At 39.6% G+C, this 27901-nt stretch overlaps 1 protein-coding gene across 2 annotated transcripts in view; it reads left to right on the top strand.

Moving 5' to 3' along the window:
• Positions 1–566: 566 nt before the first annotated feature.
• Positions 567–27901, top strand: part of cltca (clathrin, heavy chain a (Hc)) — a 28458-nt gene continuing 1123 nt past the window's right edge. Inside the window, exons 1-30 of one of the 2 annotated variants that reach the window (XM_026372444.1) lie at positions 567–870; positions 9762–9969; positions 10388–10390; positions 13168–13436; positions 13612–13773; positions 13860–13973; positions 14274–14447; positions 16878–17075; positions 17242–17442; positions 17785–17937; positions 18246–18368; positions 19053–19190; positions 19291–19455; positions 19619–19799; positions 20392–20555; positions 21881–22006; positions 22099–22241; positions 22436–22670; positions 22830–22952; positions 23035–23180; positions 23292–23475; positions 23559–23751; positions 24166–24323; positions 24410–24682; positions 24840–25157; positions 25252–25383; positions 25473–25583; positions 25667–25837; positions 25960–26181; positions 27765–27840. In XM_026372444.1, the coding sequence (XP_026228229.1) occupies positions 829–870; positions 9762–9969; positions 10388–10390; positions 13168–13436; positions 13612–13773; positions 13860–13973; positions 14274–14447; positions 16878–17075; positions 17242–17442; positions 17785–17937; positions 18246–18368; positions 19053–19190; positions 19291–19455; positions 19619–19799; positions 20392–20555; positions 21881–22006; positions 22099–22241; positions 22436–22670; positions 22830–22952; positions 23035–23180; positions 23292–23475; positions 23559–23751; positions 24166–24323; positions 24410–24682; positions 24840–25157; positions 25252–25383; positions 25473–25583; positions 25667–25837; positions 25960–26181; positions 27765–27840 (4906 nt within the window). In that variant the 5' untranslated portion in view covers positions 567–828. The remainder of the gene's footprint in view (positions 871–9761; positions 9970–10387; positions 10391–13167; positions 13437–13611; positions 13774–13859; positions 13974–14273; positions 14448–16877; positions 17076–17241; positions 17443–17784; positions 17938–18245; positions 18369–19052; positions 19191–19290; positions 19456–19618; positions 19800–20391; positions 20556–21880; positions 22007–22098; positions 22242–22435; positions 22671–22829; positions 22953–23034; positions 23181–23291; positions 23476–23558; positions 23752–24165; positions 24324–24409; positions 24683–24839; positions 25158–25251; positions 25384–25472; positions 25584–25666; positions 25838–25959; positions 26182–27764; positions 27841–27901) is intronic. The other variant, XM_026372445.1, reaches the window with a different exon arrangement.

Genomic DNA, 27901 nt, shown 5'->3' with positions numbered 1-27901 from the left:
ACCATAATAAATGCTGAAAAAGCCTATAGGTAGTGGAATGTACACAAAATGGCCATCACTAACATTAACACAGTAAAGTCTCCAGATCAGCTAATGAGGTGAAAGTTCATCTCTTTAAAATGAACCATGCTGAATACACATCATCTCTAAGGTAAACAGGACATATAAGATGAGGCGATGTGAATATATGCAACCTCAGATTTTAATGTGTAAAATATTGACGACAGATGACAGAAGTTGAATTTCTGACTTCAGTTCTGAGGGATCTGATTGGCTGAGATGAACAAGTGTACCCGGCGTAAGAATGACGTACTTCTACAAAGACGAATGATGTGGCAAAAATCAAAGGGCGAATGGAAAGAAGTAGTTCCACCTTTGCATTTGTTCACATATATTTTATGGTGACGTCAGGTGTCACTGGTTGCTATTTCAAAGACAATGATAACCATTGTAAAAATATACCAAAGAAATACCTATTGTACACAGCTTAATGCACTTTTTAAAAAGTGAGTCCGTATTCATCCGCCTCACTGAGCGCACTTCCATTTCCGGGATGTTTTCTCTGCTGACCTACCTCCACCGCCATTGCAGGTCCAGGGAGTCGGTGTAGTGGCAGTCAGTCGTTAGCCAGGGGAAGCCCGAGAGTAAACAGTTAGGGGACAAATAAAAAGTACCGTAACACCGACATCACGTTCTCAACAAATCTAGCAATTAATTCATCTGGACTTTAGATTAGAGGCGTCCTGGCTGTCCGGCTAGGATCTGAGAGAAGAAGCCGTAGTTTGTTAGCATTAGAAGAAACCGGAGGAGAGTGAGAGAGGAACCGCCATGGCTCAGATCCTGCCTATTCGCTTTCAGGAGCACCTGCAGGTATGTTTGTGAATGGTTAAATTGTTAGGGAAACTTTGACTTTCAGTCGCAAACACTACGAGATTCCTGGTGGCTCTAGAGAGTTTCCAAACACAAGTTAAGGGTTGCTAACGAGCTAAGTTGGCTTTTGCGAGCTAGGCTAACTAACGTTAGCCTGGTGGGGTGGGTGACGTTTATCTTAGTTAGCATCTGTCGTTAGCCTAGTAGCTAACACTTTGAGTAGCCACCCTAGTTCATTCTATAAATGGCGAAAGCCTGAAATACACAAACTAAAGATACATACATATTGCTGTCAAGTCAAAATCATGAACATTATGTTAGGAGATCCTTTCTTAGCAGTTATATTGACGATGAAAATATTTGTTTCGGATTAATTTACCCATTGCTAACACGTTAGTATAAATGATCACTGTCAACGGTATGATTAGATTGATAACGTTGTATTTAGTACTTATTCACTGTCTTATTATCTGCACTGGCGTTGTTGAACCGATTTATCTACTCCACTTGCCATCACGTAGTTACTCGCCAGCTAAATGAAAAGTAGAAATCTTTTAACTTCCACTGTTCACTTGCTGATGTGACGTCGACGTGTCCTTAAATAAAAGTGTTCCTTTTAATTTGAAAGTGATAATCCGACCTCAGGAGGCTATCACGTTGGCTGGTTGTAGAAATGGTCATGTGGTGTATTGACTTGTCAGACAGAACTAGCCGCGTTGAATGTCTTTGCCAAAGTTGGCTTAGGCTCAAACATTCACTGAGAATGACTTCTGTTTCTGTTGTCTGTGAGGGGAAACTCTTCCTTTCTTTTAAAAGTAATAAAACAGATTTTTGTCACAATAGACACACTGGTATTTTCTATAAGTGTTGCAGATACATGTAATATCTGGATTGAGCTTGCCTTGGCCATAAACTGCATACAGCTTACCTGTGATCTGGATTGTTCTTGTTTTTTTTTCATTGATAGTTTGTTTCTCCAATGCAGGAAAGTTTTGAAACTAATTTCTAAAGACAGATGATAGGTTGTGGTTGGTGACAGTGGAGTTGATTGTGTGACTCATGTTTTGCTCAAATATACTTCAGAACCCTGATCTCCAGGTTTTATAGAATCATCATTGTGCTTATAGATGTTTTATAATAGTATGGTGCAGAATGATACTCTTATTTCGTAAAGCAGGTGTATGCTCTGCTTAGATTTTGTCGTTTTGCAAATGAAGATGTTAAAACAGAAGAAATTAGACAATTCCCTATACATCACTGAAGTAAAATTGCAGCTCAGTACCCTGTTACAGTGTGTCCTGTTAAGGAGGCCTATCACAAGAGATTGTATTAAGGCTGAGCTTCACAAAGCTATTTTGAGGTATTTTGTTCGTACAGTTATGATGAAATGATTGTGGAATGGTTTTGGCTTCTTTGTTAAGTCCCCCATTATTGCATGAATGGAAAGGAAAAGAGAGTAGTCTAGACAATACAATTACAACATTGTACTGTGCATTATAATTGAACAATTCATCAGGTAGTTATACCTATTTATTTGCAAAAGTCACGGGGGATTACAGTCCTGTGCCTGAATGTTTTCTACCATACAACACTTACAGCAGATTGTGCAGAATATTAGGAATGGAACACCTACAATATACACTGGGACATTTAACTCAGCAAATGTGCTTCCTTGTTTATGTTGGCTCAATTGTTTGTCCACATGTCTTGTTAGCACTTGTTGGTTTGTGAGGTACTATGAGATTTGGGCATCCAAAAGAGTACCCAGGGAGCAGGAAAGAAGTTCCCCTGGCCCATTGGTACAGGAGAGTCACATAATCCTGTAGAGACCAAACTGACATCAGCTCATGGTTTAAGCTATGGTGCTGTCATAATTTCTCGCACAGCTATTACTGTATGCAGCCTCAGCAAGGCAGGCTCATATGCAACCTTTTTTTCAACCAGCCAAGTTTGTTTAACCACTTTTACTGTAAGGTTAACCAGACTGATTACTGTGATTTTGTTAACTTTGGAAGTCAAACAGTATATCAGTCGGGCACTATATTCAGTTTCCTCTGCGCATTAAAGACAACATGTTATCATTTTCACCATACCATAGGTCTATTGTCTTAACTATATTTTAAATGGCATGTGTAAATATATGGCTTTGAGAATCTAAAACTTTTACTTTAATAAACCTAGTGGCTTTCTTATTTAATAACCTTTTGTGGGTAAAAGTGTTCTGTTGGGGCAATTATAGGTGACATTAAGATTGTTTTGAGTTTTGAGTAAACCCCTAAATTATTCCTCAAAGAACTCCTATTTTGTACATAGCTTGAGGTGTTTGTAGTCTGAGAAGTTAGACTGTGTCAGCAAATATTCCTAGCCTTGTCAGTCTTTGTATGTAATTGTGGATAACCACAGAGTAATATATAGGGTCGGGTGAGAAGTTTATTGTCTGTTTATTTAATCAAACTGTGATGAAACTGATAAAACTCTCTTATAAAGATATTTTGGACTTGTGTACTGATTTGTACACAAGTCTGATGCTGCATGGAATTCAGCCATAACATAGCCAAATCTGCCAACATAAAGATTATGCTAATTGATTTAGAATCTTACATTATTTTTGAAATACAATAATACTCACTCTCTCACTGTCTCTCTTCCTCACTCACGCTCTGCATTTATGTGTTCTCTGTCATCCGGCCAACTTGCATAGCTTGCATTTTTATATATCATCCATTTATATAGTGTAGCAGACTCCAGCTAAATAACTTTAAATGACTTGTAAAATGCGTGTATCTTACCATCGCTCATTGTTTCTAATACAACACAAGTAGGTCATGCAATTTACTTTGTATGCTTATCTTTAGAATAGGAAAATATATTTTTATAATTAAATTCTGGTATCTATCCCAGGAGAGCTGTATGGAGGGAACATTAGTTTAACAACAGGAACCCTGAAAATGTCTATCACTTAAAAAAAATAAAATAAAAAATTAATACATTAATGAATTAACCTCATTTTCCATTTCTGCCAAAAAGTTTTTGGTACTGTGTAATCCTAAAAAAATATTTCTGTTGCTATATTAACAATAGGTGAGAAATGCCTTCCAGGTAGTATTTAGTAAGCAGGGTTTCTTTTCTGCTCTGATGATTTACGTAGGGAAAACCATAAGCATCAGCTTATCAAATAGTGTGTTAGTGCAGCACAGCATGTCATATATAATTCCATAATTACATATTGAAACACTTTACTAAAGCATTCACTATGTTATGTTTATAAAACATGTCATTTGTTAAATCTCTTAAATAAAGCAAAATCATTTAGTTATATTTATATATTTACACAAAGAGAGATGGTTTTCTTTGAAATCATGTGAAATTGATTTAAGTTTTGTTGATTTCAAAAATTTTTGTCAGGGTTGCTTAAAATTAGATGTTTGAGAAAGGATTGAGTTCCCTGAGAATCGATGGTAAGGACATTACTTTATTGCGCCCTTGCTCTTTAAATATCACCTTACAAGGTTTACATGTTACACTTTGAACTTTGCTAGTAACTGACCAGCTGATATCTCGTGACAGGCTGGTGAGGATACAGAACTGCTGAACACTTGACATTTAGCAGTATTGTTTAAATGTATGATAAAGTGTGTATTTGGGTAAAAAAGGAAACTGTAGTCCCAAAACCACCTCAGCAGAACTGGCCTGGAGTGTAGATAGATGTGCTTTGAAAATGCATGCATTCCTTCCTCCCACCCAGCCCTCACTCTTTACAAACAGTAAAGGCACCCCTGTGGCTCCTTACCCCTTGGATGGTCACATGTCCCACAGCAGTGTCACATGATAGTGGAGGAGGCAGTACTGGGCAGGCCTGTTGTTTCAGTCCTAGTGGACAATGGCTCCCTGGTTTCCTGTTGTGGAGCACAGCAATGAAGTGCTGCAAGCCTCAGCACATTACATATCACATCCTTCCCTGCTCTGCCTTGAACTTTACATGTGTAGGACACACACAGGACTTTTTTGCTGAGCAAGATGCTGCTTTCCTTTGAAGGAAGAGCATATTGGTTGAATCAACAGATGTGTCTCTCTTGGGGTCACTAGGAATAGTTCAAATCTGGTGGCGAATTCCTTACTTCTGTAATAATTCCCATAAAACTCTGTGAATTATGCATTATGAGTATGGTTTCTTCCTCTTCATATGAGGAAGAAACTGTTTTACTAGACTGAGATGATATGTTAATTATTTGTATTGAGCAGGAGTTACATGAAAATGTTATTAATTTTAGGACCAATATCAATATGTCTGGAACTACAGTAGTTTCAGGGAAGAGTCCACATGCCAAATATAAAAAAGATGTCTATTGAAGCAGACACTAATAAAGTAGCATTTCTAAACCAATCATTACAGACATGGGCAGCAAATAGTGAAATCCAGATCTTAGTTTTTTTTCAATGGAGGTCAAAGGGTTCCTCTTCCCCCTCTTAAATGATATGTGCTTCAACTTGATATAGCAGTTTGTGCATTAGTTTTCATTCTCAGAGCTGATATCTCTCGGAAGTCTTCTGTAATGCACCTGCTTACATTGTGAATAGAACTGACAACTGCTATGTGTTCAGTCCTTTTATCTTAGCACCTGTCTGGCTGTCAGAGTAAAATATTATTATACTACATCTATGATGTTACAAAGTTGTGAATGTTTATATGTCTCTGGTTGAAGAAAGGAATATTGCGAGTATTGCTTCTGTTGCCATATTCAGCAGTAGTACAGTGTTTTTGATAAAAGTGTCAGCATGGACATTCTATTTAGGAAGTTGTAGCATAGGTCAACTCATTCCTGATAATCATGTTAATATTGACAGATTGGTAAAACTGCAGTTAATCTGCAATAAAACATCTAATGAGTTAGCAACAGATCACTATTTTCTGCCACAATCTTGATTAAAATGCCATAGCACCTAGCTGACTTGTGTACCTTGTAGATTTATATTAATAATAGTAATATTAGAATTATTATAATATTAATAATTACTTATATAGATACATTATTAATCTCACTGGGTAAATTCTTGTGGACAGGCAGCTGCATTTTGAAATCAAAAAGTACACTGAACCCCAAACCTATGGCACGGTTTGCGGTCTTCCTCAAAGAACGGGAATCAAGGCAATATAGAGTCAAACCTCCATCCCTGCAGTTTGTATATGACTGCTGCTATGTTGTGCTTTTTAATGTTGCTGATGTTACACATATACTGTTGTGAAGTTGAATGTTACGCATAGTCAGAGGCCCAAAGCTCCAGGTAAATATGTGTTTGCATGATGGCTGGTAGTAAAACCCAGGTATAGGTCTCATCAGTCTGGCTTTGTTCAAAATACTGCATCGGTTTACATGAAGCGTTGTAGAAGTCCTTAACTGGCCATCTGTTTTGTGCTCCTACACCCACTAAGCACACCCTCCTGACTACCCTCAGGTTAGCTGTCACAGTTGGCACTAATTTGAGTATTTGTGAAGAAGTCAGTATGTCTTGCAGAAAGTGTTTTTTCAGCTTTGAAGGGAAATTAACTTTTTTTTTACTTTTCCCACGACAAAACCATAAAACAACAATTACAGGCCAGCAACAGACTTTAAGCAATGTTTTTGTGTTTACAGGAAAAAGTGCTGCAATATGCAGCACGATTTGTCAGATGAGTTGATGCTTGACAGTGCTGTTTTAACTGAGCAAAGATGCGTCCACAGGAAGACACCCACATGCTGGCTAATCAGAACAGAGTGGGATGGGTGCAGGATAGTCTTAAAGACAAAGGACCTCAAATGAGCCTTATGTCTAAAGGCAAGAGGAGTTGTTGCGGAAAGAGGGATTATTACATGTATTTACACTTGAAAAATCACAATCTTGTATCAACAAAGCCCCATAATAAAATGTAAACCTTAATTTAAGCATAATATGGCCACTTCAACTTCAGAGGTTCAGTGAAACGAACACTAAAGGTATGTATAAAATGGTAAATTAGCTTAGTGTCTCCAGTGCAAAAATATTGCCCCGTTGAGACACTAATTTGGTACATGCCCTACTGTAATGTCATGCCATTGAAAAAAGCAGTTGAAGTGATTACAGTGGAGTGAGGTAGAATAAATGGTTTGTCAAAGGACTAAACATAGTAATGTGTAGTGTAATTTTGAGTAACTATGCATATTGCTGGTGATTTGTTGCACTAGCTAGCTGATCTAGTGTTGGCAACAGGTACTCCACGTAAATTGATTCTGTTATTGCTCCCTTTGATAGTGCTTTTTATCCCCATTATGTCAGCAAGCTCAATATCACTGGAATGTTTTAGAATTGCATATTTCCATAAAATAGTATGCTAAGATGCTAAATGTAGCAGCAACAGGCCAGAGCAAGCCAGACTAAACCAGTAAATTATTTTCTACGTTGGTTGTAGCTCCACTGGTTTGACCTGCTTTCACCCAAATTCCTGCTCATTTATGTCATAGTAATGTTAGCCCACATCACTGTTTTACCTCAGGGTTTCCATAGCAAACCAGTCTGACACACCACACTGTGGTGTGGTCCATCTTCCAGCAGTCTAACATCTGTCTGTATCTATATGACCTTATTCCAAAAGATTAATCTAACATTCATTGTGATCAGACTAGCTGTTCTTTTCTGTTTTATGAATGCTTTTTGTTCTGAATGAAAGGGCTTCCTGCTGATCCCAGAATAGCTGACAGATGGGGCAGGGAGTGAAAGAGAGAGGACATAAATCTGTTTAGAAAACTATTGTGCAATATCAGAGGAATAGCCCTTGTTTTCTGCTTAATATGTAAACATGCCTTATTCTGGTTTCCAGAGATTAGACATTATTTAAAGATGGTCAGAGTTCATTTACACAATTCTTTATCTTACTGCCATTGCATGGTATATGATATAATTGCAAAAGAACAGTGTATTGTTGGTTGGAATATGTGTTCAGGATGTCCATTTTAAAAAAAGATGGTAGCTTTTTCAGTGGTCTGACAAAGCAAAATGTTGCTAGTTATTACTGAAAATATATGCACAGTATTCAAGGTCTAAAGTATATTCTCTCTGCAGGCAATTCCCCTTTGTCTGGTATGTGAATAAATGTTGTCTTGGTAAACAAGGCTTCCATACTGGACAATGGTGGCGATAAGAGGCATGGAGGCTGCAGTGACATTACTGTCTGATGTCACTCTACATAGTAATAAATATATTACTGTAGTAAAAGCTTCAGATCACTTTTCAGTTCTTTCTTTGTAGCTTGTAGTAACACTTGTTCTGCAAAGTAATTTATAACAATGTCACTGAGAAGGAACCTGCTTATGCACTAGTAAAAGAATGTGGGTGGGGCACGGCTGCTGGAGGGTGTGTCCTGTCATTGATAAAAGGTGTTCCCATTTCGTTAAGCAATTCCTGGAACTGTGGTTTGTGTTTGCTGATTAAGACTCAGCCACGGCAAATTGTTGTCAGTGGAGTCGCATGTTATCATTAGCAAGCCTTGAAAGAACACCCATCACCAAACAGGGGTCAGTTGTGGCTGTGTCTGGTAAGCCCAGTAGCCTGTGGCAGAAATCTAATTTAGGTTTTCTTGACATTTAAAAACTTGCATCAGGGGACCATAAATGATGAATCTTCTGAGTTTAACCAAGGCAGTGATTATTGGTCAAATCATTTACAATAAAATACTCAACATACCCATTGTTTCCTCCAGAAACCATACTCCATAGGGCTGCATTATATGGCATTTGTAAAATTGTGGTGTGTTGTTTGTGGCTTGTGAAAGAATAGGAAGTTGCAAAAGCAAAACGTGGCCCATGAGAAATTTTTCTGGTAGTTTCATTTCCTTTAGGCTTACTTCACAACAGTGTGTCATTTGCAGTTGGTTAGAAGGAAGACAATGGCTTTAGTCTTCAAATATTTCACGATAGTGTGGTTTTGACTTTAAAACTAAGTAAAAATGTGTTAATGAGGTCAGTTTACAACAGAACCAATTACAATTGCGCTGATGAACTATACATTCTTCTAACAGTTCCAGGTGACTATCGAAAAGCATTTTAGCTTGAAATGCCCATCCCCAGAGCTAAGACCTGAGCGACACTAACAAAAGGCCACATGGGCACAGCCAGCTGAGTGGGTTGCAGCTAATTCTAGTAAGGTGCTCCTGGTTAGCACTTGTATCTCCCTCCAGTGCTCAGAAGAGAGACAAATCACAAATTGGCAAAAAAAGTTCATCTCTATTGGTCTGAAGACACAGACCAGGGACAGGTGATGGTGCTGATTTAGTTTTGACAAACTATCTTCATCTCAATGTTGAGAACATTGAGATCTGAATCTAATGAAGTTTCAGAAAAGTTACCTTGGTGGTAGTCTGACTGCAGTGAGACTAAAGTGTTGTGTAACATAGTTTCCTCTTTAGCCATGTTTTTAGAACTTGGTGTTGGATGAGCTCGTTGAGCTGGTGACCTCATTGGCTCGCTGTAGTAAGGCAGAGCAGCTGAGCAGAGCTTTATAAAGTCAATATCACTATTCACAAAGTTAACAAAGTAACTGTGGCTCTCCAGCCTTAACATTTACTGCATGTCTTGAAAGTCATTTTCAGTTTTTTGACAAGTGAGTTTATTTCTTGTCCTTTCATTTTGTCGATAAGATTGAGGGTGCAACTCTTACTGCACTAGCACTCTGAATAGTTTGAATTGAATTTGAAATAAATCACTACTGCTTCTACTCAAATGTTAACCTTGTTATGAGATTGTGGTAGGGGTGTGATGTCAATGTTGTTATAGATTTTATTTTCAAATTATTTATTATTTAATTGTAACCATTTGCAGCCTATTCAGCCTAACATACCTATATATTATTTTATTTATTTCATTATTTTCCTTTTCTCTTAGCTCCAGAACCTAGGGATCAATCCGGCCAACATAGGCTTCAGCACCCTAACCATGGAGTCGGACAAGTTCATCTGTGTCCGGGAGAAGGTGGGCGAGCAGACTCAGGTGGTGATCATTGATATGGCCGACCCCAATACACCTGTCCGCAGGCCCATCTCAGCTGACAGCGCCATAATGAATCCAGCCAGCAAAGTCATTGCACTTAAAGGTATTGCAGTGTGTACTGTAGGCTTTACAGAGACAACCTTTCTGTTAATTTAAAGATATTATGTACATTTTAACTAACCCCCAGTGAGGGGACTGTAGTCTGTTTAGCTCTGACATCATCCCTTCAATAATTATGAGTATGTTTTAAAATAAATAAATAAATTCTGTGTCCATGTACACCCAGCTATTTTAGGTTTTTCACTAGGAAGTATTTTTTAAATGTGGTTTTCAAACATTTGTCTTTGTAAACATTTGTAAATATTCAAAATAGCATAATTTTATTGTTTTTGTCCAGCATCCATGATTGCTTTGACTTTTTTGTTGTTTTTGTTTTTGTCTTTTCTATGTTCTTTTTTTGTTTTGTTTTGTTTTTTCTTTCTTTTTTGTTTTTACTTTACTGCTTTCTTATGTGTTTGCAGACGGTGAGTTGAAATTTAACTACTTAATTGTGGAAGTAAAATCCTGTTTTCAGTATTTATGAACAAAAGGCACATTTGAAATTATTCCATGCAGTTTTACCCTCTTCAGTAAATAAAATTGGTCAGTATAGTCTGTATGCCTCACATGACGTGATCTACCGTTGTGTGTTACTGAACACTCCAGTTTTGGTACAAAGCTAAATTCATTTAATGGCTTAATTAAAAAAAAAAAAAAAAATCGGAACCAATTTCCGCATAATTGTCTGGAACTATTTCAAGTCTAGGCCATTGCACCATTTCTTCACAAACAGGATTTAGCTTTCACAGTCTTATAGCTTGCTGGCATTTCATCATTTTTATTATGTGTAAAAGTGATTTTGAACCCATTTTACACGTGGTAATACTGTGGGTAAAAGTGATTTCATTTTAATTTACATTTCCTTTCAATTTCCATTTTTAAATCCATGTCTTCCCCCATCTCTGTGAAGTTGTAATTACCCTTGTTTCGTTTATTTCCAACCTGCGTTTCATGTTTATTAATGGCAGTATACTAAAGACTAAAATTTAGTTTTTTCTCCTACTAGAGAGTGTAGATTTAATATGCTGATATTTAACTTATAGGGGATTGCCTGATAGAATTTGAAGGCAGCGCTGAATTGGTTTCACATGTTCCTGATGTTTGTATAATGTCCTTCTACGTCAAGTAGTCACATATTAAGAGTGAACTGGGTCAAGGAGAGACTAGGAAAGCGAAGTTGTCACAGTGTGAAAATGAGAAAATTACATTTAGATTTGATTGCCATTAAGAATTAAGTAGCATTTTCTTTTCACGAGATCTGAAAGGCTAGCTGCTTTCTGTTTGCAGTTGTTTATCAGCACTTTCCAAACAGCTAGTGTCTCAGGATTTTTAGCCTAACTATTATTACTAGTAATCTCCCAGTGATACAATTTTGTTATTAAATAAATGCATGTTTATGCTTCATCAGGGTTTTTTTGTAAAATTAATGTATTACTTATAATTTTTACTTAAAATTAAACCCTTTGGGAATTGTCATGACCTTAGTTTTCCCAATTTAAATTTTCTTGTATAATTGTGTAAACAAATAACCAGGATTCAGTGTATCGAATTAAATTAAATGTATCAAGTTAGCAGCAGTTAAGTTTTAATGGTTTGCGATAAGGAACAAAGAGATAATAACTTATAGACTGATCATTGATGGTTTCTTTCTGTGCTGTTACTAGTTAAAGAATTTATGACAATTAACTTAAATTTATTTAATACAATTAGTCAAACTCCCTGTCTTTTCTTCTTGTCCTCTTTAACGAGGTACAGTGCTGTCAATACTTACAGAAAACATGAACAGCGTGGTTTATTGTTTGTTTGTTTTTAACCACTCTGTAAAGTGGAACAGGTAGCTCAACAGTGTATGGTGAGCTTCAGATATATTAGCTGAAGTTACCTGTCTATTCCTAATTACAGTGTTAGGCCAGCAGACCCTTCCTCCCTTTTCACCCCCATTGTCTTTCCTGTTCACTGTACCATACTGAAGTTTTCACGGCTGACTTTGTCTTGTGACGCAGTGCAAAGTGTTAATTTATTTATGTAACCTTGTCTGAAGGATGCACATAGATGCACATGTACACACCTCCAACAGCTGATCTTTATTCAATTTTAAATCCCTTTGCTTGCTCTTTAAAATTTGGCTGCTGCTACAAGTGGTCCGTTCGCCACACTGCTTATAGTTCTCTGATTCCATGGCTAAGAGATGGCAAACCGATCTTGATGGTTGTGCTAATGCGTTGGTCTTTGCTTTTTCTCACTTTGTTGATGAGTACTGAATAATGAACAAACAAGGAAGTCACACTCACTGCTTCATAACAAAGCTTTAGCTCACTAAATTAACCCTAACTAATAAAACAAAACAATGCAGGTGAGTCAACCTTTTATTCAAACATTTAGTCTCTGGTCTGTTATCCAGATACCACAAAACATATTTGATTGTTGATAATCAGCCACAATTATTATTGGAAACCTTTTCTCTGGCTCTTGTCTAAAAGTGTCTAATTCCTCAAAATGTACCCCTGCTTTTGACTTAAGCCTCTCCATATCTGTTCAGCTGTCATATTGCACTGTTTGACTATTTGTGAGTTGTTTGTTTCATGCTTCGGTCCTCAGTCTGCTTTGTTTCTCTATAAAGGCTGTTTATTTGATGGGGTAGGCCTTGTAGTCGGATATAACTATATATCACACATTCTGATTACATTAATTATATATATTTCAAAAGCTCTGATCGGGTGAATTTTACATTTATATTTCTGCGTATATTCTATTTCATATTCTATACTCTATTTATAATGACTCGTGATGAAGAGATATACATATAGTATATCAGTCATGCACACTGAACTCAAATAACTTTCCACCTTACTTATGACATTGCACCAAAAGTGTTAGTTATTGTGAATTGCACATAAATGATTTTTTTAGGAGGTTGAAATTTTATTCATTTCTTTTTCTTTTATTTCTTTTCTTTCTTTTTGCCCAGTCACACCACACTCTAAATGACACGTTTTCCGACTACAGCATGTATGGCATCCCCAATCTCAATCAGTCATGGTGTAATTGCTTGTTGACCTCTGTGTCATGACTACCAACATTTCAAATTGAAATATCCCTTTCTAATAAATCTTGGTGTGCCTCTTTTGCTGTGAATGTTTCGGTGAGAAACTATAACAATGTTCCGGGGCCTTGCTCCTGCCCCCTTTTCCCCCCACTTTAGCCGCCAAAACCCTTCAGATATTCAACATTGAGATGAAGAGTAAGATGAAGGCACACACCATGACCGACGACGTTACTTTCTGGAAGTGGATCTCTCTTAACACAGTTGCACTTGTGACTGACAATGCCGTCTACCATTGGAGCATGGAGGGTGACTCGCAGCCTGTGAAAGTGTTTGACCGCCACTCCAGCTTGGCAGGCTGCCAGATCATCAACTACCGCACTGACGCCAAGCAGAAATGGCTTCTACTCATCGGTATTTCAGCCCAGGTAACTCACTGCTCTTGTCTTCTGGGTTACTGTGAAACACAATGAGTTTAGTGATTGTATGTATAATGTTTTAAAAAAGGTCGTATTTTACAGTAAATGATTCATAACCATAAATTAATTAATGGGTACTGCCCCCCCCCCCCCCACACCTTTTTTTTTTTTTTTTTTTTTATAGCAAAATCGGGTGGTGGGGGCCATGCAACTCTATTCTGTTGACAGAAAAGTTTCTCAGCCCATCGAAGGCCATGCTGCCAGCTTCGCCCAGTTCAAGATGGAGGGAAATTCAGAGGAGTCGACTTTGTTCTGCTTTGCTGTCAGAGGCCAGGCTGGAGGAAAGGTGACTGATGTTAATAATATAATAATGGAAACCCTATGAAACTCTCCCTCAGGCTGCGTCACACTTATGTTTTCCCTCTGACACAGCTGCACATCATTGAAGTGGGGACCCCACCAACTGGCAACCAGCCCTTTCCCAAGAAAGCAGTAGATGTGTTCTTCCCTCCAGAAGCCCAGAATGACTTCCCTGTGGCCATGCAGGTATGTTTCTAAAATACAGCATCTCGATCAAACAAAAAGGCAAAGTCAGTGGGCTTACTGCCATATTAGATGTTTGTAAGATAGTAACTGCTGTTCCTAAAATCCATATTTAACATGTAAGTTCTACTTATGGATTATAGCATGTGCATCTCTTTACATAGCAAATAAATTCCCTCACAGTGGATGTCCCTGACACCACAGTGAGGCAATAGAACCAACACTGTCTACTTTTAGACCACATAGATTGATGTGAGGCAATTTTTCATAACATAATTAAAAAAATCATTTGTCTTTTTACAGATAAGCTCCAAGCATGATGTGGTTTTCCTTATTACCAAATATGGCTACATCCATCTGTATGACTTGGAGACAGGCACCTGCATTTACATGAACCGCATCAGTGGAGAGACCATCTTTGTCACTGCTCCACATGAGGCCACCTCAGGCATCATTGGGGTCAACAGGAAGGGACAGGTAAGAATGTCAGCCAGTGCGTGCTCCATGTGCTCAGGAAAATTACATTGAGTCTTGTTAATGTCAAAGTAGAATTTTGCTGATGAAACCAAATATTGTTCATAACCTCTACCACACAAACACAACAGAACCACTTGCTAATGTTTGCCCCTCATTTCATCAGCAGTCCTGTATTCAGCAGATGTGACACAGGTTAACAAATACAGACGAGCATAGCACCGGACATGAGCTGTTGCATGGTTCATAACAACATCTTGCTTCTCATCAAGCAATCTCATACTTATAAATAATCTAAGGTGTAATGTTTCACACAAGAAGAGCAGAAAGCCTTGTGTCTTACTGCTTTTGTAAAGCTGTACCAGAGAGTAGAACTAGATCCAGCCAACTGATGAATAATGTTCCAGCCAGGCCACACACTGCATGAATTATTGAGTGGAGAGAGGAAAACCGATAGCTGAGACAGTGGCCAATCTTGCCATTTGTCATAGTGGTGTGTGTGTTTGCGCGCGTGTGTGTGCGTATGCATGCATGTGCACACATACAGAGGCAGTGATCCAAGACATAATAGGCCACTGTTTACTGCCTCCAGTTGAGTGCATTTGCTACCAACAATATAGGTAACCTCATTTAAAAGAAACATTATTACAATGCTTTTCCCATAACACCTCTTTAATTCTGCTGTCTTTATGTTGTCCATATGCTGTCAACAAGCAGCATATGGACTCGCTTAAAGAAGAATTAAGCAGATAATTGGTGCTTAGACGTTTTGTAATGTTTTTGTCTCTGGATCATTTGGACAATCAGAACAGGAATGCATCAGAAAGGGCTGAGTGTGTAGCTATATGCTGCTGAACCCGTCACCACAGTGATGGAAAAACTAGTACATTCAGTACTCTCCTATTAGGTAAAGTGGTAAATTGCTGGATTCACGTGAAAACAGTTTTGAATGTTGTCCCATTAAAAAAATACAATTAGAATCATAAACTTTTCCAGGTAGTTGTGAGCAATGTTTTGTTGTTGTTGTTGTTTTTTCCCCTTTGAGCTCTCTAGACTGCATTGCCTGCTTGCATGTTTGAGTCTTAGGATTACAGCCTCTGACACGTTGACACAGACCACTCTGTCTGCATGTGCTAGACCTGGCCTGACATTGACATGAAATGGTGATGCCGGCAATGCTGAACTGCTGCACAGAAACTAGAAAGGAACAGAAAAGGGAAAGGCGCGGGAGAAAAAGGACCCACCACACATCAGCACATCATTTGAAGTGGGAGGCACAGTGTGGTGCCCTCAATCTTCTTGCTGCTGCTCCTCTTTTCCAGTCAAACGTCCACTTATTTAGGCTTGTAATGTCTGCTCTGTAGTTTTTCTATTCTTTGTGTGTATGAACCACTGTATCACTTAATCCCACAGTTTATGTGTCATGTGAGTTGTCTTGTTATAATAGGCTAACCCTAACCCCTTCCCATCAGACTTATCAACATGTTTACATATAAATATTTAGCTAAACTAAACTAATTTTGCTAAGCATGTTTAGATCACAGTATTTTGTCACTAAAGTATCGACTTGCATTATCAGGGGATTTCTTTATTCAGTAATTAGGCAGAAAATGTTAGGCCAGGCCAGTCCTTGCTTGTTTTGTCTTTATATATTAAATTTAGGGATTGTTATAAAGTTAATTTTAGCCTCTTAATCTCATCCTCATTCTTCCTCGTCTTGAGGACCAATGTGAGGCTCGTGTTATAGTATGTAAATTACTCTGTTTTACTGGCAGGAAGAATTAAGTCTACTCACCCATGTTAAAAGCTGGGGCACTGACTTGCTGGGTTTGTTTGTAGAGAGGCAAACACTGGCGGCCTTTCTCCTTCACCCCCTCCCCTTTCTTCCACCCTGCTCTTTTCATTCAGCTTGGTCTTCTTTCTTTCTGTCTGTTGGCAAATAGAAAACTAAGGAGCTCACAAAAGCCATGCGTTACACTGACCCACTAATTATATATTTGCATTCAGCAGCCACAGCCTTGGGCAAGTCAGTGTTTCATGCCAATACCCGCAGTTAATGTCTCCTGAGTTTGGTCACTGTATTACTTTCGTCACAGGTTATGAATAAGGATTGATTCGTGTGGTCTAGATGTATCTCATCTATATATATAAAAAAAAAAAAAAAAAGCCAAACACAATATCAATTTTACAAATTTCCTAAATATGAACACACAATGGTAGATAAGAATGAGCATGCCATGGCAGAATTTGAAACAGAATTAAGCTGTAGATAAGACTAATATTAGATTTGAATGTGGTATCTTTCATTAGATTAATACCAGACATTAGGATAAAATATGGAAGAACAATTGTACAATGTTCTGGTCTTTAATGCAGTGTACTGAATCATTCTGTTTTGTTTTTGTTTGTTTTTTTTGTCTTTTTGTGACGCAGGTGCTGTCAGTCTGCGTGGAAGAGGAGAACATCATCCCATACATCACCAACGTACTGCAGAATCCAGATCTGGCTCTTCGCTTGGCAGTCCGCAACAACCTCGCCGGTGGTGAGGAGCTGTTTGCACGCAAGTTCAACAACCTGTTTGCTGCTGGCAACTATTCTGAGGCTGCTAAAGTTGCTGCCAATGCACCAAAGGTGATTCTGTCAGCATGGGGTGTATGTCATTGTCTGAGGGGAAAAAATTAGGTCCACAGACTTGTTTTTATTGTAACTGTTGGATTAGATATTATTTAACAACTTATTTCAACTTCTATCAGTCTGTAGACCTGTTCTGACTTTAAGCTGACCATTCTCCTCTCAGGGTATCCTGCGCACCCCAGACACCATCCGTCGCTTCCAGGGTGTTCCAACCCAGCCAGGCCAGACCTCTCCTTTGCTGCAGTACTTTGGTATCCTGTTGGACCAGGGCCAGCTCAACAAGTTTGAATCACTGGAGCTTTGTAGGCCTGTTCTCCAGCAGGGACGAAAGCAGCTTCTGGAGAAGTGGCTGAAGGAAGACAAGGTATTGCAGATCTCCATCTCACAGGAAGAGGCTTTTCCTGAACTGCCTGTTTGTTTACATGACTCTCATATTATCTTGGATTATGTGAGATCATCTGTTATGTAAGGAGTCTGTGGTTTCCCTAACAAACTGTACTTTTGGGTGGTCCTTAGCCACTTCAGTGGTGAACAAGAGAATTGTGGACTGGAACTGGGAATTTATGTGCATTTGAATTTTCGTTCATTTTATGCTCAGTGTATAGGATTTAATATTTTTGCAATGCAGACAGCAAACATATGTAAGGATAACCAGTTAGGCATGCAATTTAACAATTGTGCTGATGTTACTTGTTCTATTTTACAGTTGGAGTGTTCAGAGGAGCTGGGTGACCTTGTGAAGGCAGTGGATCCTACACTGGCTCTCAGCGTCTACCTGAGGGCCAACGTCCCTAACAAGGTTATTCAGTGCTTTGCAGAGACTGGCCAGTTTCCCAAGATTGTCCTGTATGCCAAGAAGGTACGTCTCTATGGCTAGAGATCATTTCTGGGGCTGAGACAGTGTTGAAGTTCTATTAGATTTGACAGGTACCAATTGACAGTGTACAGAGAAAACACATCTTATGGAATATATTAAAAACAAAAAAACAAACAAAATCATACATGGAATTAATTAAATAAAATTACTGGCACAATATTAAACAAAGATTTATGGTACCATGAAGTGTAATGATAACTGGTTGTTGTATCGTATTGCTCACTTTAATGGATTTAAACAATCTTCCTGAAACCTAGTAGTAAAGGGGTGTTCTCTGTCTTTGGTACCAGGTCGGCTACACTCCAGACTGGATCTTTCTGCTGAGGAATGTGATGCGAATCAACCCAGAACAAGGCCTTCAGTTTGCCCAGATGCTGGTGCAGGATGAGGAGCCACTAGCTGACATCACACAGGTCAGTGGAAGGAGGGAGAAATTTCTAGTGATCCATTAGAAATAGATAAATGTTTTATGAAATTAAGATTTGTGTAGCAGCACAGATGGGTTGCATAGATGATGTTTTTTTAAGGACTATTTGAAACCTGGCTGTAATTGTGAAATAAAGACACACACCCCAATTCTACAAGTAAAAAGTCAACCACAGAATTTCATTGAAATCAGACAGTAGTATTTGAGCATTTCATGCAAATATGTGTGAACTCAGCTATCCTGTAGTATAAAGGAAGTGCACGTCTTCCTTTGCTTCCTGCCACTGCAGGTCCTCTGCACTGCAAAAGTCAACTGCTGACACAGCGTTCTGTATTGCCTAAAGTGCTGTAGTAGCAGATAGTAAGAGTTGTAAGAATAAAACACAATGTATAAGAGGCTGTTGAAGATTTAGAGAAGTGTGCAGCCACTGCATCTCTCTAGTTTAATCCTGTCAATGGCACAGAACTGCAGACTGTGATGTTTTTATGTAGCTAGAAGGTGTCTCTCTACTATGAATAAAGGTTGATAATTAATAATGTATTATTATTATTATTGTTATTGTTATTATCATTATTATTATTGTTGTTAATTTGTTAATCATTGTAAATATTTTTTTGTCATTTTGGCTGTTGTGTAAAGTATTAACTGGTGTGTCTCTGCATCTGTCCAGATTGTGGACGTGTTCATGGAGTACAACCTGATCCAGCAGTGCACCTCGTTCCTCCTGGATGCTCTAAAGAACAACAGACCCTCAGAAGGACCTCTGCAGACTCGCCTGCTGGAGATGAACCTTATGCATGCTCCTCAGGTAGAAAGATGTACACACAAGCTACTAAACGGAAATTCAGATAAGAAAGCTACATGTTCCTAACTATTATTGCTTTTATTGATTCATGTCATGAGTGCAGGTTGCTGATGCCATCCTGGGCAATCAGATGTTCACCAACTATGATCGTGCTCACATCGCCCAACTCTGTGAGAAGGCTGGACTGCTGCAAAGGGCGCTGGAGCACTACACTGACCTGTATGACATCAAGCGTGCTGTGGTGCATACACATCTGCTCAACCCAGAGGTAGGCTTCAGTTACCAACTGAGTCAAATATAATAAGAACTACAGAGTGCTTCTCACAGACTGTGTTGTCAAATTTTCATTGCTGTCATATGATGTGTGATTAACTCCACGGTAGACACTACAGTGCATGTTGAACAACCAGTGTTCCATTTTCCACTTTCAGTGGTTGGTGAACTTCTTTGGCTCACTGTCAGTGGAGGACTCCCTGGAGTGCCTCAGGGCCATGTTGTCAGCCAACATCCGGCAGAACCTGCAGATCTGTGTCCAGGTGGCTTCCAAGTACCATGAGCAACTGACTACACCTGCTCTCACTGAGCTCTTTGAATCCTTCAAGAGCTTTGAAGGTGAGATTCCTGACATTATGCTGGAATATTTGATGTTGTTTCTCTAAGCTATACAATACAAATGTTGAGTTTTTAGAAGTTCATAGACACTGATGGCATGCTTGTTTATAAAACTAAGAACAGGCACTCACAGAGGTTATAAAGCGATAGAAAAGGCTTTAACTGTCTATTTTTGTGAAATAGGATTAGTCCCACAACTCTTGACATATACAAACATTACCATGTGACCTGTCTTTTGGTTTCATCTAAGAAGCAATTCCTTCCTGCCTATGAACAGATGTCACTTAAACATCAGTTAGACAAGTGGATCAGAGCAGAGGCACGACAATCAATCGATTATACAGAATGTGTAGACATATTAATTAGTGCAGCTCATCTATTGTTACCGAAATAATGGAGCATAAAAGAATCTAACTTGGGGTTAGAAACCTCAGTTGTGGAGCTACATAAAGCAGGTGTACTCTACATTTTACTGTCACATTATTTTTCTGTATTTGTTACTGGATTCCTGATGCTATAAGTTTGTATTAGATTTGTCAAGCTGCTTATATGCACATTACTTAAAGCTTTATATACTATCTGTGTCTCTCAGGCCTGTTCTACTTCCTGGGCTCTATTGTGAACTTCAGTCAGGAGCCTGAAGTTCACTTTAAATACATCCAGGCCGCCTGCAAGACGGGTCAGATCAAAGAGGTGGAGAGAATCTGTAGAGAGAGCAACTGCTACGACCCGGAGCGTGTCAAGAACTTCCTCAAGGTAAAGCCTCAGGGATTGCGCAGCATAGGATTGATCAAACTGCTTTTTCATTCCTTTGTCTGGTCCTTCCTTTACCTGTCTCTCTTTCAGTCTGTAGCTTTCTGTTCCAGATTTACTCTGTTGCTTTTTCATTACTACATCTTGTTTGAATTCCAACAGATTTTTACAATTGTATGCCATGCTGGTGTAAAGGCAACACATTATGCTGCAAAATGGAAATCCCCATATTTTTCTTCATTGAAATGTCTAGTCATTTCTTAAAATCATATATGCTAAAAAAAGAAAAGCTTTATAGATGAACATTGTAACTCTTATCTATAGATCAGCAAATGATTATCACCAGCATGTTCTTAGCAATTTGCCTTTATTGGTTGGTCACCCAGATGGCAGTCAAAAATCTTTTGTGCTTTTCCCTTGTTGTCTTTGGAATGGCAGGACATGTATCAGGTAAACCCATCCCTCCCCACAGTTCAAGATCCCCTCTGTTTTATTTTTCATCCCAACCCTTTAACTTCTGTCACAGGATTAAAACTGGGATTTGTATGGAGGCATATGGTATATGCTTATACATCACCATACGTATACCCTCTAGAGGAAGCAGTGCTCTGGAAGCTTTTTGTCGTCCTAGTTATTTATTTGATTTTTTTGTGTGTGAGTGCTGTTGATAGTTTAATAGTAAACAAGTTTGGGTCCTGTACACCATATTTGAGAACTGTGGGCCAGGTGAAGGTGTCTGTGGGTTTAGTATGTAGTGCTGTAGTATGAGTCTCCAGTCAATGTAGCATGTTCTTGGACAGTACTGACAGGGTGTACAATCCCAGCTTGCCAGAGCATTATGGTACAGAGGACTAGTGGTTAGCACTGGCTAGTGGTGACCTGATAGCAGATAGCTCTCTGCATGTTAATGAGTAAGAAAGCTACTGTAGAATATCTAGAGGTCTTGTTCTGTAACTATCTTGTGAAGCACACTCATTTGCACTACATCACCATGCTCTAACCTGTCAAAAGATGTGGTTTTAGTGGCAACCTTTTTTATTTTCTCCCCTTTGATATTGTACTGTGCAAGTTAAGGGTTGATGTAGATGTAGGTGGAAAATGACATCTTAAATTTCATTTTCTGTGATTCTGTCTTTTATGTAATGTACAGACCTCAGTACAGCCGTCATCAACAATACAGCCACAGCTCAAATAAAATATGTGTTCTGTTCAATTCCAAAAAGGAAATGGTGATAAGTGATGACCTGGTGCATCAGGTTTGGTTCTTGTTTGTTACTATAACTTATTGACTATCTTGTCTGTTTTCCTCTGCTGGGTGTGAAAAACAGGAAGCCAAACTCACTGACCAGCTGCCACTCATCATCGTCTGTGATCGTTTTGACTTTGTCCATGACCTGGTCCTCTACCTGTACCGCAACAACCTGCAGAAGTACATAGAGATCTATGTTCAGAAGGTAAGGCTCAGTGCGGAGACATTCAAATTACTGTTATACTGCCCTTTGACATTACAGACATGAGCTCACGAGACTGATTGTTTGTGCGTCAGGTGAATCCCAGCCGTCTGCCTGTTGTGGTTGGAGGTCTCTTAGACGTTGACTGTTCAGAGGACGTCATCAAGAGCCTGATCCTGGTTGTCAGGGGACAGTTCTCCACTGATGAACTGGTCGCTGAGGTGGAAAAGAGGAACAGGTGCTGCATAGATGGAGTAATTTCATGGTCTTAGTGAATACCAAGAGATCATAGTGATTTAAAAATAAATTATTAGTAAATTATTTATTAAATTATTAATAAATCAAAGTAAGGATATAAAACGTAAAACTACACCGAGATCAGAGAAGATGTGTGAGCAGGCAAATAGATTCCTATCATGTTTTGTTTTGCAGACTGAAGCTGCTGTTGCCCTGGTTGGAATCCCGCATTCATGAAGGCTGTGAGGAGCCCGCCACCCATAATGCTTTGGCCAAGATCTACATCGACAGCAACAACAACCCTGAACGCTTCCTGCGGGAAAACCCATACTACGACAGCTGTGTGGTAGGAAAATACTGCGAGAAGAGAGACCCCCACCTGGCCTGTGTGGCATATGAGCGAGGACAGTGCGACCAGGAGCTGATCAATGTGAGTATGAATTTTTGTACTTAACTTCCTCTCGATGTCTTCATATCCAGATGCTGCTGCCTGTCCACTGTCCACCTTTCTTTTGTGGTGTACTACATGGAAGTTGTTTAACTATAATGAGAAGCATTATGATTTTTTTGCTTTTTTGTTTAACGTCAGGTCTGCAATGAGAATTCGCTGTTCAAGAGCTTGTCTCGCTACCTGGTCCGCCGCAAAGACCCTGAGCTGTGGGCCAGCGTGCTGCTGGAGAGTAACCCCTACAGACGACCTCTGATTGACCAGGTAACATATTACGAATTTGCGTTTTATCTTGTTTGATGTGACTTCTGGCTTTTCTCTAAGCTTCCAGTCATTTGTCTCTCAGGTGGTGCAGACAGCACTGTCTGAAACCCAGGACCCAGAGGAGGTATCCGTCACAGTCAAGGCCTTCATGACAGCAGATTTGCCCAACGAGCTCATTGAGCTTCTGGAGAAGATTGTGTTGGACAACTCTGTCTTCAGTGAACACAGGTGTTTAGCCACAGTACCTTATTGGACGTATGACTGTTTTTTGAGTCATTTTAGAATCAGTTTGTAAAATTGAGATCATGCTTTAGGTTCTACTTTTTATATTTCCCTCAGGAATCTGCAGAACCTGCTGATCCTGACAGCAATCAAAGCTGACCGTACTCGTGTGATGGAGTACATCAGCAGGCTAGACAACTATGACGCTCCTGATATTGCTAACATTGCCATCAGTAATGAACTCTATGAGGAGGCCTTTGCCATCTTTAAGAAGTTTGACGTCAACACCTCTGCTGTGCAGGTCAGTTTTCACCTTTTAGATGGCTCAACATTATTGATTGAATGAAAGTTTATTGTACATCTTTTTCCTTTCCTGCTCTATAGGTGCTGATTGAGCATATTGGGAACCTGGACCGGGCCTATGAGTTTGCAGAACGCTGCAACGAGCCAGCTGTTTGGAGCCAGCTGGCTAAGGCTCAGCTACAGAAGGGCCTGGTTAAGGAGGCCATCGACTCCTACATCAAGGCAGATGACCCCTCTGCATACATGGAGGTGGTACAGGCAGCGGATAAAAGCGGTAAGGACATAGAACAGACTTGGTCGAGATAAAAGTTTAAAGTACTTAAATCATCTAAGACCATATTTATGCTATTATGTTTCTCGGCTGTGGTTACAAACCACAGTAGGATCGAATACAACCTGACATAATGTGAGCTGGTCAGTCTATCTGGCAGGGTTTTAGTGTAAGCTGTTAGTTATTTATGCTACTGCATCTTCAATTAAATGCCATCACTATGATGGACATCAGTTGTAATGCTGTGTTTGAGTTTTGACCTGCAGAGGTATTTGCTGAGGGCTGCAGCTAGTCAACAATTCTTTATTTCAATTTTGTCATAAAATACAGTTGAAGGAGTATTCCACACCTAAAAGAAAACAAAGGGATACATGTGAAACTCATTAACAGTGTGATATTACTGTCTGTGTATTTCAGGTAACTGGGAGGACTTGGTCAAATTCCTTCAAATGGCTCGTAAGAAGGCCCGTGAGTCCTACGTAGAAACAGAGCTCATCTTTGCCTTGGCCAAAACCAACCGCCTGGCTGAACTGGAAGAGTTCATTAATGGACCCAACAATGCTCACATCCAGCAGGTTAGCCCCACTCTCATAAAACCCTCTGTCAATTACCCGTCAGGTCAAAAATGGACAAGTTTATATTTATTTAATCTGTCTTTCAGGTCGGTGACCGCTGCTATGACGAGAAAATGTATGAGGCCGCTAAGCTGCTATACAACAACGTCTCCAACTTTGGTCGTCTGGCTTCAACTCTGGTACACCTCGGAGAGTATCAGGCTGCTGTGGATGGTGCTCGCAAGGCCAACAGCACACGCACCTGGAAAGAGGTGTGCTTCGCCTGCGTAGATGGAAAGGAGTTCAGACTGGCCCAGATGTGTGGTCTCCACATTGTGGTGCATGCTGACGAACTGGAGGAGCTGATCAACTACTACCAAGTAAGATGGACTAAAGTCATTTTTTTATGTTTTATGTGTGTTTTCATCTGATTTGAATTGATCATATTATGGAATTTTAAGACATTGTACTTAAATAAAGTAGCTCATATACATTGCCATGTTTACCACATTTTATCCCCCCTCTGTTCTCTCTCAGGACCGTGGGTACTTTGAGGAGCTGATTACTATGCTGGAGGCTGCCCTGGGTCTGGAGCGCGCTCACATGGGGATGTTCACAGAGCTGGCAATCCTTTACTCCAAGTTCAAGCCCCAGAAGATGAGGGAGCATCTGGAGCTCTTCTGGTCCAGAGTTAACATCCCAAAGGTCCTGAGAGCAGCAGAGCAGGCTCACTTGTGGGCTGAGTTGGTTTTCCTTTATGACAAGTACGAGGAGTACGACAACGCCATCATCACCATGATGAACCATCCCTCAGACGCCTGGAAAGAGGGCCAGTTCAAAGACATCATCACCAAGGTACCATTAGATTCGATGTCGAGCGAGATCCAGAGTGTGTATTATTTTTAAGTTATGGTTGTTTAGTTGTTCCCTTTGCACTCTCTCTGTGCAGGTGGCCAACGTGGAGCTCTACTACAAAGCGATTCAGTTCTATCTGGAGTTTAAGCCCTTGTTACTGAATGATTTGCTCATAGTGCTTTCCCCCAGACTGGACCACTCTCGTGCTGTCAACTTCTTCAGCAAGGTTTGATTTTCTTCTCTTTATGATGATAGAAATTTCCCGTTTGTCAGGATTGAAATGCTCAGGAACAGTATTGTGCGCTGCGTTCACAGGTGAAACAGCTGCCTCTGGTCAAACCCTACCTGCGGTCAGTACAGAACCACAACAACAAATCAGTCAATGAAGCACTTAACAACCTCTTCATCACAGAGGAGGACTATCAGGTAGGGCCTTTGACAGTGCCACAGTATTTTATCAAATCTTTTTGATGTCATTCAATATTTAATATTCATCTAACTCATGCTAGGCACTGAGGACATCAATAGATGCCTACGACAACTTTGACAACATTTCATTGGCCCAGCGCTTGGAGAAGCACGAGCTGATTGAGTTCAGGAGAATTGCTGCCTACCTCTTCAAAGGCAACAACCGCTGGAAACAGAGTGTGGAGCTCTGCAAGAAAGATAAACTCTATAAGGTGCTTTTTCCATTTCCAGTAACGGTGCATCCACCATTACTTTGTCCTAAATAATTCAGATATACTGCTTATATTCCACTGTGACCATTTTTGAACCTGTCTGTGCCATGACTCCCCTGTAGGATGCCATGCAGTATGCATCAGAATCCAAGGACATAGAGCTCGCAGAGGAGCTGCTGTCCTGGTTCCTACAGGAGAACAAGAAGGAGTGTTTTGCTGCCTGCCTTTTCACCTGCTATGACCTGCTGCGGCCTGACGTGGTATTGGAGACAGCTTGGAGGCACAACATCATGGACTTTTCTATGCCATACTTCATTCAGGTCATGAGGGAGTACCTCAGCAAGGTGGGTCAGTTACATTTTATTGAGGCTGACATTCAGTGGATAGAGGAAATAAATAGGTTGCAAAGACAAACAAATGCTGTGTTTAAAGTCTTTTAGTGTGCTTCCTTTACCACTTCCTTATGGGAAATAGTTTTAATTTTCTTCTATGCTGCACCTCTTCTCTTCCAGGTTGATGCAGTTAAGAAACAGGTGATGGTCAAAAACTGTATTTGATCTCACAGTGTTTAGCTTAGAAGACTGCAGCCTGGAGTGTGCATGGTTCTAGCTATACCGCGCATTACACATCACTTAAGCACAGTCACAGACATTTTCCCACATTATAATTGATGGGTTTTCTGGACATCTATTACTAGTTAAAAGCCAGAGAAAACAAAGCAGTAGCAGTCTGCTCTTAAAGTAGTGGATTCTACAATGAATGGAAAGGAGCGATGAACTGGTTAGAAATAAACTGATAGTTGCTTTAAGTTAAAAGAGAAAGATTTGAAGAGAAGGTCACATGCAGCAGCCTCTGAGTGAGAGGAACCTGAATAACTATAACTCTTTCTATTTAGACAGTATGAGCACAGGTGTGCTTAAAAACTGAAAACCTAATATGGGCGTGTTGTTAAGTGATCATAGTTTACCCCCACCTCTGGTTTTAAAGTACTAAAAGTCTGCAGCAGGTTGCAACAGATTTAAAACCACAAGTCCATAAAATGCATTGTCAGCATTGTTGGAGAAAATGCACTTGTACACATTAGTTTGAATTAGAATTACGCTTTTTACGTTTTGAATTCATACATATGCAGTTAAGAAAATTGATTATTTGGTGTTTGGTAGTGGTGTTTAAAAAGTGACTAATCTTCAACAAGGATAATAAACCTCTGCATCTTCACTCAAAAGTGCATTTGCTCACAGTTATTGACACTGCACAATATGAAGCTCTGCATGTTTTTTAAAAGGTTGATGTGATGTTTTGCTATATCAGCTGGTTATTAAAGCAAATGTGTAAAATGTCTATTGCTGGTACACAGCAGCGGGCTGTTGGTCGTGCCTGCCTTCCTGCAGGCACTGCAGAACTGTAGGGAGAACCTGGCCTGAGACTTGCTCTCCTCCCAGACTGCATCTCAAGGCTGCAGCCCATCATTCACTACCTGCATCGTAACACAGAGCATGTGATAGTTAAGCTACAGCTTGTGTCCAACCAGTGCAGAGAATTTCATTTTATCTGAAGAGCACTGCTGAGCAAGCTCTCACTTTTAACACAAGACATAAATAATCTGCACCCAGGTGCTGCTGCTGCTTTCCTCTGAGGATCTGATATGTACATTTTGCATTTTGCTGCATCTGGCTTGCTGCCTGGAGAAATCCTTTTTTTATTATCATTATTTAATAGTTCTACTGGTTCAAACACAGATCATGTTGGTTGAGTTTGGTTTTGTCTGCTCACGTTTACCTGATCCTTGATGAGCCTTCTACTTGTCCTAATCTTTGTGGCCAAATAGTTAAGGAAAGTACTAGAATATATCACAGGTTTTAATTTAGCCTGCTGTTTTCTCATTAACTATTTTTGTTCTTAATGTACTTATGTCTTTGCCTTGCAGGTAGATAAACTAGAAACCTCTGAGTCTCTAAGGAAAGAGGAGGAGCAGGCAACAGAGACGCAACCTATCGTCTACGGTAACAGTCCTCTAATGACATGGGTGTCTGTTTCACTCTAGTCAAATACAAAGGCACCATG

This window comes from Anabas testudineus, chromosome 14, assembly GCF_900324465.2.
Source record: "Anabas testudineus chromosome 14, fAnaTes1.2, whole genome shotgun sequence".
NCBI classification, from domain to species: domain Eukaryota; kingdom Metazoa; phylum Chordata; class Actinopteri; order Anabantiformes; family Anabantidae; genus Anabas; species Anabas testudineus.
The sequence above is the reverse complement of the archived record's forward strand: the minus strand, read 5'-3'. Positions and strand labels throughout refer to the sequence as shown.